Source organism: Aulostomus chinensis, chromosome 20 (assembly GCF_037954235.1).
Source record: "Aulostomus chinensis isolate RoL2024-O1b breed Wild chromosome 20, RoL_Achi_v1.0, whole genome shotgun sequence".
NCBI lineage: Eukaryota > Metazoa > Chordata > Actinopteri > Syngnathiformes > Aulostomidae > Aulostomus > Aulostomus chinensis.
Window position 1 is genome coordinate 17,384,363 of NC_141339.1, and position 10,157 is coordinate 17,394,519.

Sequence of the window (10,157 nt, forward strand, 5' to 3'; positions counted from 1 at the left end):
ACACACACACACACACACTCACTGTGAGAGTGTGGTGTGTGTGGTAAATGTCACACACACATCTCCCCCTCGTCCACCCTCTTTTCCTTAACTGGCACGACTGCCCAGATGAAGTGTCACATGTACACACAGTAAACGTGATGCAGCACTGCCCACGTTATCCTTATCTCACACGCTGCACTCTTGATTGGCAGAAGGGGGGCGGGGTGGGGGGTGGGGTAGCAAGTACAAAGGGACCAGGAGGTGATGATGCAAGAGGATGAAGTTTAAACAGACAAGAAAGGAGGCACTATACAGTTCTAGGTACCTGCCATTGTTGAAGTTCTCCTGATTTTTTCCCCTTTTCATTAAAATCTAAATTTACATTTGAAATTAGGGAGATGAGCTGTGACTGAAAGCTCAAGAACTACAGAGCTTCTCCGACCCTGTAGCAGAGCTTCCTGAAAGTACTCAGAATACTCCAAATAAAATTCCGTGGAAAGCTGTTTTCTTTTAATGTTTCAGGTTTTTTTAATTTCTATTTAACCTTACATTATTACATTATTTCTGTTTGAAATATTTATCTTTATTCTATATTTTCTGTACCTGAATGGGAGCACTTCCAACACAAGTTTTAGTTTTTTTGTTTTTGGACATTTCACATGTTGCAATCTGTATCATAAAGGCACAAATACAGGGAAAGGGAATATATATATATATATATATATATATATATATATATATATATATATTTTACATCACATGTCCAAAAATACACGATACACAAAAATCAAGCTACATCCAAGTCCTGCACAATTTTTTTCAAATTATTCCCTCCAGCTAGCTGTTTGGTTATGTAATTCACTTGTGTTGAGCTTGTCGTCCAGTGGGACAGCACTGCATGTGCCCACTTCTCTTACGTCAGTAAATCGAATAAAACAAAAACAAAAAGAACCGAGTTAAACATTTGCTCCTAAATACGCAGAGTTTACGTGACAGACTGTTACACTGACCCATCATGAGGGTACGATCTGTTAGAAAAACAAATTCTTGCATACAGGAAGTTTGGATTAAAACCATCAGTCGGTGGAGTTCTCATTTGCAATCATCTCATGATCTGTTTGTTTTATTGACTGTCAAGAATTCCTGCATTACACAGACATCAGCGACTCAGACGCTCGGCTGCATGTGGCATGTAAAGCTTCTTTAATTCAGGAGACTTGGCATGTCAGAGAAAAGCAACAACAAAAAACAGCTGAACAAGTTCTGCTAAAGATGGGATGTTATATTCTGATGAAACTGAGCTGCAATGATTTGATCCCCTAAAACCGGTGCACCCACCGCCCCCCCATCACCCCCCCCCCCCCATCACCCCCCAGGGCATGTGGGAGATGTCTTTACCTGATCTGCCACGCACTTTTCCTTGACGTCAGTCGTATAATTGCTCTGTGGAATCATATCCTGAATTATCATGCAGAACTGGGTGGGGGGTGGGTTCGTGTACCCGTGCTGATTTTAAAAGCTCACACACACACACACACACACACACACACACACACACACGTCGCTGCAGCAAAGGTCGGTGCAGCAGGATACTCGGTGCCAATGCCTACTACAGTGTTTACATCTGTATTTTACAAATGTGACTTTCTCCAATTTTTTAATTCCACAAATGTTGACTTCATTACAAGATCCAGTGAACTGAGGGAGCGGGAGGACAATATGGTTTTAAAAGATTTCAAGAACCCCCTCCCCCACACACACACCTGAGACTCTTAACAGGTGATGTTCTTTACTCAGGCCTCTACTGCCCTCTCCTGTCCCCTCTCAGTGTTTGATAGTGATGCTCTTCACCTCCGTAAAGAAGTGGTAGGAATCCTTCCCTCCCTCCCTCCCTACACCAGAGTTCTTCATCCCTCCAAAAGGAAGATTCAGATCTCTCACCAGCCAGCAGTTGGTCCATACCAGACCTGCCTGTAACCTCTTAGCCACCCGGTGAACTTTCCCTACATCCCTGGACCATACAGTAGCTGCCAGACCGTAACGTACGCCGTTGCCCTTAGAAACAGCTTCATCCTCAGTGTCGAAGGTGTTGATGCAGGTGACGGGGCCAAAGATCTCCTCCTGCATGACTCTGGAGCTGTCAGATATGCCTGAGATGACGGTGGCTGGCATGAAGTAGCCACTCCTGTTGCTCTCTGGGAGATCCAGCTGGTCAACCCCTTCACCACAGTGGACGATGCCTCCTTCGGATTTAGCAAGATCTACAAAGCTACGAACCTGGACGTCAAGACAGATTTAATTTAGAAATGAGCGGAAAAGACATACAATTTTTGTTCTCTTCCACAGGTTTTTCCACCTTCTCCATGTGTTCTTTGCTGATGAGCGCTCCATTGTTGTTGCTCGGGTCAGAGGGAACACCGGTTTTCCACTTCTTGGCTGCAGCCACAAACTTCTCGAGGAACTCTGAGTAAATAGTCTTCTCTACATAGATCCTGCTAGTGCACAAGCAGATTTCTCCCTGAGGAAACACGTTTTATGGTGGGTCAGTGCATTTTTTTCTTTCCATCAACTGCATGACAAAACAGGGGCCTTGAGCCCCTCATGTGGACAAATCATGTCACTGCACCCTCCCTGATGTACAGTCCTAACTTTTCTCTCACCTGATTGGAGAAGCTAGAGCGAACAGTGGTCTGAACGCACTGCTCCAGGTCTGCATCAGCAAAGATAATGGCAGGATTTTTCCCTCCAAGCTCCAGTGACAGCTTCTTACAGTAGGGGGCGCTCCTCTCTGTGATACGCTGGGCTGTTGCTGTAGAACCTGTGAAGGAGATCAACGGGACATCGGGGTGGCCTACGAGGGCGTCACCTGCTCGGGGGCCAACTCCAAATACAATGTTGACCACTCCTGGAGGAACACCTGCAGAGACACATGGATTTATGCATTTTTGCATGATCTGTTTCTCATCTTTAAAGGTTATGATTTAGCAAATAGCTGTTGCATCATGGTTGCTGTAGTCCCACCAGCTTGCTGCATCAACTTGCACATCATCCAGGCAGTCACAGAGGTCATCTCGCTGGGTTTAGCCACCACAGTGTTGCCCGTAGCGATCGCTGGTGCGATCTTCCAGGTCAGCAGGTATAAGGGGAGATTCCAGGGACTGATCAGACCCGCTGTACACAAAAAAGAACTCCATTTTAAGAACACCAACAGTTGATGTGGTTCAGTATAAACACACAGAGCTCTCACCTACACCCACAGGGCAGCGAACAGTGTAGTTCAGGCAGCCCATGTGGTCCATCTGGCTGCAGTCATTGGTGTGGTGGAGAACTGATGATGCGAAGAAGCGGAAGTTGTACGCTGATCGAGGAATATCCACAGTCCTTGCAAATGTTACAGTTTTACCTGTGAGTTCACATCAAATATAAAGAATTGATCAAAAGAGAATACAGTACTTGCCGACAATTTTGAAAACAACCTTCCTCCTGTTTAAGAAATATTGGACTAATGTCCTCTGTCTTCTCTGTTTGTGTTTTATTAGCTGCAAAATATGTACATGCTGCTCTGAAACACTGATCCTGTTCTACCGTTCCTCAGGTCAAGATGTTCTTTCTGTCCTTGGAGTTCATGAGGTATGACTTCCAAAGCGGTTGCAGTGAACACTCCCCCAAAAGTGACAATAACCCAATTTACAATTCTACAATTTCATTTAGCAGACGCTTTTGTCCAAAGCGACGTACAACACAAGCAAGAATTTAGACCTAATTAAGGAAAAGTCCATAGGAAGCGCAAAAGTGCTTCAGTTGTGATTTGGTCACAGGTACTGCCATCTAGTGGCAGAAGAAGTGTCGCCCCCCCTCCCTTTTTTTTTAATTTATATAACAGACATACAACATCACACAACACATTAGAGCTACATAATCACTAAGTGCTGGGTCTTGGACCCTCTGACTTATTCTACCCCAAAGAGGAGAAGAGTCAAGATTTCTTTTACAAACTTGTTGTCTCTGCATGGCACCTTAAGGTCTAATACCTTTACATTTTAAATTTTTAAATTAAATTTAATGAAAATATATTACATTTCTTTTAAAAGAGTGTGGCACCTTGGTCTCTGGACTCAGCTTGAGCAAACTCCTCCAGGTGGGTTTCGATCAGCTCCGCCAGCCTGTTGAGGACCTGCGCCCGCTGCTCCGGGCTGCGAGTAGACCACCCAGGAAAGGCTTCTTTGGCTGCTGCTACTGCTGCCTCCACCTGCAGGCAGTCACAGGTCACTACACCATCAGTATATCCCAGAATTTATAAAACAGTGTTTCCCTCACATCTTACGGCTACTTCAAGCCCTCCCTCTCTCTCTATGGGCCTCTTCCTCTCTCGATCTGTGTCTTCAAAACTTGCCCTTGCTACACAGCCCCTGTCTAAATCTGAGTCCTGCCTGACTCATTCAGTTCTCGGTGTGATAAACAAAATGTAGCTAAGTAACCAAGAGTAGCCAATTAACCAAAAGTTGACACATCAACATCAGTATCCAACTGGTCCATCAAAACAGCCCTGAAGACAGCATTAAGCAGTAACAACTTCTCCTCCCTCCACCTTCATATACGGACACCTCTCCCCTTTTATTCATGTCATGTAATGACTTCTTCCATGTGGTCACAATTAGTACTGCCCTAGATACATGATTATTTACCTTTTGTATATATATGACTTATCTGCTCTTTTTTCCCCAAGGGTGTGTGTGTGTGTGTGTGTGTGTGTGTGGTGGTGGTGGGGTGCTGATATTAACTAACAGCAATATTTATGTAGTCCAAAATAGTCTTAAATACACTTTTACTTAAGCTGCTTTCAGGGACACTTACCAGACTTAACACCAGGTAACCCTATTTGGTAAAATGTTGATTTTTGGGTCAGTGGTCAAGTTTAGGGTTAGGTTTAGGCAAGTAGTGTTTAGGGTTAGCCTCCGGGAGGCGAGTGCGAGTGTGTGGGAAGGGTGTGGAATTGTTGTGTTTCATAAAAACAAAACACGCATCGGGTTTGAACAACCATTTCATATTTTAACGGTTTGTTAATTGTCTAAGTTGCCTGTGAGTCCAGAGCACGTGAACCTAAATCTTTGTCATGTATTTCAACTGCATTAAAGTTTATTGACCTGCGTGTTTAATGATTACTCGACTGTTGACTCTTTAAAGAGCAAAGGTGCTTGCGAACTCTGCGAAGCCCTGATTGTCCTTCTTCAGAATAAAACCTGCACAATTCTAGCACCACAAAAGAGACCCTCGTTATGAGAATGCATTTGTTATTTCCTAGAGAGGGGGGGGGGGGACACATCAACACATGTAAAATATGAATGAAACATGCAAAAAAAATAAAAAATAAAAAATACAAGCGCAAAAGCACCCAGCAACACCCACCAGGAGCCTTCATCCAGCCCTGCAACCATTGCTAAATATCAGAAAATGCATTCTCAAAATGGGCAGTTGCCCCTCAGAAAGGTAGGAGAGGACCTTTGCATCACATCTCAATAAAAACTGCTGCAGACAAAACAGCAGTGCAGGATAAAAAAATAATCCAAAGTGATACAGGGTTACCCCCCATCCTACGCCAGAGGACGTCCCACCTCCTCCTTGCCGCTGTCCGGTACTTTGCAGTAGACCTCCCCGGTGGAAGGGTCGTAGGAGTTGATGTGTGTCCCGCAGGGGACAAACTTCCCCCCGATGTAGTTCTCCAACACCAGGTAGGAATGCTGCTCAGAGCTTCTCGCCATGACTGTGACGGAAAACCTTCAAATTAAAAACAGTAACTGAACAGGAGACTGGAGCAAGAAGCGTCTCTGAGCTGAGGAACACCTCCCACAAGAACACACACACACACACACACACACACACACACACACACACACACACACACACACACACACACACACACACACACACACACACACACACCAGTGTTCTCTGGCAGCAGGCTAGTTATTCTCCCAGGGCTTCCGATGAAATACATTTCACGAGGTAAAATGAGAAATTCAACACCGATCACTGACACTTGAATTTGAAGTTAATAATTCATGAACCTTTTACTTCAGATGATGACAATAAGGTAAACTTAAAGTCTACAGCAGCTGCACTACAAAAAAAATTGCAAAGAAATGTTTTTTGTGAAAGTTTAAGAACTTTGGAAAAATGAAATCTCAATTTCATCTAATTTAAGAAAGAATGAGTGAGCATGAATCGTCTCTTAAGGTTTTTTTTTTTTTAAAGGAGAATATAATTTTATTTGAATGAGTAGATTTTTTGGTGTCCTGCACTGGCAAAGGAAACACGAAAAAAATACATTTAAAAATCTGCAACATTTTTTACTTATAAGAAGGTATAAAATATAGAATTTTTGTGGTTCTTTCTTAGCTAAAACTGAGGTTTTGCTATTTTTCATTTGTTTTTGTCTATTTTTGAAAATTTTTACACCCCCCCTTTAAGATAAAAACCCTGAAAGCAACTACGATTATGAAATCCATAAACATTCACCATCTGTACTCATCTGTAGATGCATTTATCAAATATCAGCTGATGTAACAGTGTATCCTTCCTAATACACACATAAAATATGAACTTTTCTCCTTTTTATTCTGAAAAAGTGTAACTCCGATGACACGCACAGCAGATGTGACTATTAGAAATGACGTAAAACTACAGTCCTCCATAAGGAACTCAAATTAGTCATTTCAAACTAGCGCTTGTGTGAATATAGTGCAACAGAACGCTACCATCTTGTGGTAGCAAGGTATTTCTCTCACGCACACACACTCAAATATTTTGCATTTGTGTTATTTCCTGGTCCGTGAGTGTGACTGATGGAGCGCGACCTTTGCCCCTCCGCTCACGTTATATAACTGGTGACGCGGTGAGGAATCTTAGCACCGGGTGCGGCTGAGAAAATGATTACGGTAGTTTTAATAAGTTAAAATTGCAACGGGCAGTTATTCTTCTTTGTAACTGTGCGAAGAGGCAACACAAAGCGACACGCAAAGGAGTGTGAGTGATCATTTTAGTCAGAACTGAGTGGATCGGTCGTAAAATTCTCATCGTGTCGCAGAGATTTACCTGTAAACGTGTAGAGGTAATTAAACTATTCGGAGAATGACTGGATTTCAAACATCTCATCAAAGTAACCCAAAACCAGTTGATATCCTCTAGAATGCACTCATACGCACGAAAACCATCATCGAGACACGATGAAAGAACAGTGTCTACGTTTTGTTAATTTGAGCAGTTAAAACGCTTTTATGACAGGAAGCCGCTGTGAATTTGCATAACACAGGGCTGATATATTACATAGCCTGTCATAAATATAAACATGGCGTCGTCGTAAATGATTTCATGCCTGTCCTTCCTCAGCCAGCATGTCAGTTTATCGAACACAAATTCCACATCTTTGTAAGCTCGCCAAGATTTACACACCATTAGAACACGTCGGTGTCTTTACAGGTGCTTTCTTTTGCAACTTTAGTGGCGCCACGTGAAATTCCAGAGGATCTGCTGACTAAACCTGGATGACTGTGTTGATCAGTTTGTCATCACTTTTTGTTGTGAAAGGTTTCATTTCTGTAACTGCAGCTTCAACAAAACAGCAGATGGAAGGGATACGTGCTTGCGTGTGAATGAGCGTGTGTCGGTGTCACCATTCCTATAAAAGGAACCATCACCTCGGGGTCAAATTTTTTTCCAAAATAGCTTCCGCATCAGCCTTCTTTGTAGTTTCATTAGCGAGCTAACCTGCACGGTGCCACGGCGCGTACGGGAAGGGCACTTACGCAAGCACTGTAGTAGCGTAAGTGAACCGTACCGTATCATTGGCTGGACACCTGTCACTCACAAGTCTATGCGCTGCATAGATTTTCTTGTGTGCTGACAATGTGCAAGCGGTGTGGAGGGAACACTGATAGTTCCAGGCTGTGTCCGAACTGCCAAGTGGCAACCTACGTCCTACTGCGACAGCCTACTCCTACAACCTAAACACGGCGGCACCATTCAGACACCCTTGAAGATTGGTGGTGAAGCCCGACCTCTGCTGGCAGAGCACAGATACCGCAAATAGGTAGACAGCACCAACGAAAGCCCCACCTGCTGGCCTAACTGTCATACTGCACCCCACTCTGAACGCACCTTTCACTCATTCTCCATTATCAAGCACATTAACGCACCTGTAAAGGTGTGTTCACACCGCGTCGCGTTTAGTCACCTTTATTCATCAACAACGACTATAAATGTTTGTGTTGCATAAGAATGGGAGACTGTTGGTGACGCAAACTTGGCTTGCGTGTCCACAAGTTGTTAGGGGACGAAGAAGTCCGTGGTGCATTGTGGGCCATAGGTTGCTCGTAGGATGCACCTGAACCGACCTACAATGTGGGCGTGTTTAGGCTGGAATTTAGGTTGCGAAGTAGGTCGCTACTGGGGCCAGTTGTGGTTTCGGACAGCCTACGACCTACAATCCGACCTACTTGGCAATTCGGATGCAGGGCTAATCACTCCTACTCCAGGGCTGCGTGCGAATTGCCAAGTGGCAACCTACGTCCTACTGCTACGACCTACCACGACAGCCTACTCCTACAACCTAAACACAGCAGCACCCTTCAGACACCCTTGAAGATTGGTGGTGAAGCACGACCTCTGCTGACAGAGCACAGATACCGCAAATAGGTAGACAGCACCAACGAAAGCCCCACCTGCTGGCCTGACTGTTGTACTGCACCCCACTCTGAACGCACCTTTCACTCATTCTCCATTATTAAGCACATTAACGCACCTGTAAAGGTGTGTTCACACCGCGTCGCGTTTAGTCACCTTTAGTCATCAACGACTATAAATGTTCGTGTTGCATAAGAATGGGAGACTGTTGGTGGCGCAAACTTGGCTTGCGTGTCCACAAGTTTTTAGGGGACGAAGACAGTCCACGGTGCATTGTGGGCCATAGGTTCCCCCGTTGGATGCACCTGAATCGACCTACAATGTGGACGTGTATATGCTGGAATTTAGGTTGCGAAGTAGGTCGCTACTCGTGCCAGTTGTGGTTTCGGACAGCCTACGACCTACAATCTGACCTACGATCCTACCGACTTGGCAATTCAGACGCAGCCCAGCTGTCTGGAGAACAAAAGTCTTTTAATCTTAGCTCATCGTGGCAAAAGGCAAACTCCACAGTGACCCCTGGTGGAATCCAAGCGGTAACTACAACAAACTGAAAGTCACAGTACAGAAGCAGTCACACGCATAACATGTCCAACCTCAACATGGTCGTCTAAATAACCGCTATGAGACGTCTATGTATGGATATCTAATTGACGTCCAATAGACATCTATTTCTGGACATCTAATAGACATCCTATAGACGTCTTTTCGAAGTCCATTTATGAACGTCTATTCATAGACAATAATTTTCAATAATTTAAATAACCGCTAATATACGTATATGTATTATTTTCCATCTGCCTGTCCACTGAACGTGAGCCACTCGCTCTTCCTTACGTTCTCCATCTCAGTAGCTCCGTGTAGCGGGCGTTTCCTCGGCTCACCGATGTTAGCTTGCTACTTTTGCTCGTTGTGGTAACGGCCGCAGTTCCCGCTTGCATTCCACATGTACTCCTTGCAAACTCTCTTATCCGTCGTAGCCTGGCCCCATAAACTATTGGAAGGCTCCATTCTCCTGCAGCGGAGATGGATAACTCTCGTTTGACAAGCTCTCTGGAGCATATGCCCTGGAGAACAACGATAGCAACAACCGTCTTTTCTTTTTCGCTCAACAAGGGACAATACAATCTCTGCACTGACCCCTGGTGGGCTTCCAGTGGTAACTGCAACAAACTGAAAATCACAGTACAAAAGTCATACAAATAAAATGTCCTACCTCAACATTGACGTGTAAATAACCGTTAATATACGTCTATTTATGGACGTCTATTTATGGATGTCCATTTATGGATGACTATTCATAGACAATAATTTCTAATAATTTAAATAACCGCTAACATTGGCAGCGAGTATAAATCCAGCGCCTGCATGTTTAAACGCAGATGTGTGGGAGCATTTTGGGTTCAAAAACAAAAAGGAAAACAAACCACGCTGGACAGTAATGGCGGTGGTTGCCACAAGTTCCCATCTTCTTCAGGATTTGAGACCTTATTCAA

General features: G+C 44.2%; 1 protein-coding gene across 4 annotated transcripts; it reads right to left on the minus strand.

Annotated features, from left to right (window-relative positions):
- Positions 1-1,346: 1,346 nt before the first annotated feature.
- Positions 1,347-9,743, minus strand: aldh8a1 (aldehyde dehydrogenase 8 family, member A1). Of its 4 annotated transcripts, none has more exons than XM_086189234.1 (8): positions 9,499-9,743; positions 5,595-5,757; positions 4,084-4,231; positions 3,230-3,310; positions 3,004-3,153; positions 2,643-2,899; positions 2,339-2,500; positions 1,347-2,259 (listed from the first exon to the last, which is right to left on the minus strand). In XM_086189234.1, exons 1-8 carry the CDS (start codon positions 9,600-9,602, stop codon positions 1,807-1,809), a joined length of 1,518 nt encoding a protein of 505 aa, XP_086045360.1. In that variant the 5' UTR covers positions 9,603-9,743; the 3' UTR covers positions 1,347-1,806. The 4 variants fall into 4 exon arrangements, with proteins under 4 accessions (XP_086045360.1, XP_086045358.1, XP_086045362.1 ...); XM_086189232.1 differs by having other exon boundaries at positions 3,230-3,385; positions 9,499-9,737; XM_086189236.1 differs by having other exon boundaries at positions 3,230-3,385; positions 5,595-5,743; positions 9,546-9,677.
- Positions 9,744-10,157: the final 414 nt, after the last annotated feature.

Bases quoted from the DNA above. Each gene is read 5' to 3' on its own strand.
- aldh8a1 (XM_086189232.1), bottom strand. From the start codon at position 9,602: ATGCAAGCGGGAACTGCGGCCGTTACCACAACGAGCAAAAGTAGCAAG. The intron at 2,501-2,642 runs GTGAGAGAAAAG...GTGTTTCCTCAG, and splicing joins GCTCTAGCTTCTCCAATCAG to GGAGAAATCTGCTTGTGCAC. The intron at 2,260-2,338 runs GTGGAAAAACCT...CTTGACGTCCAG, and splicing joins GCAAAGAACACATGGAGAAG to GTTCGTAGCTTTGTAGATCT.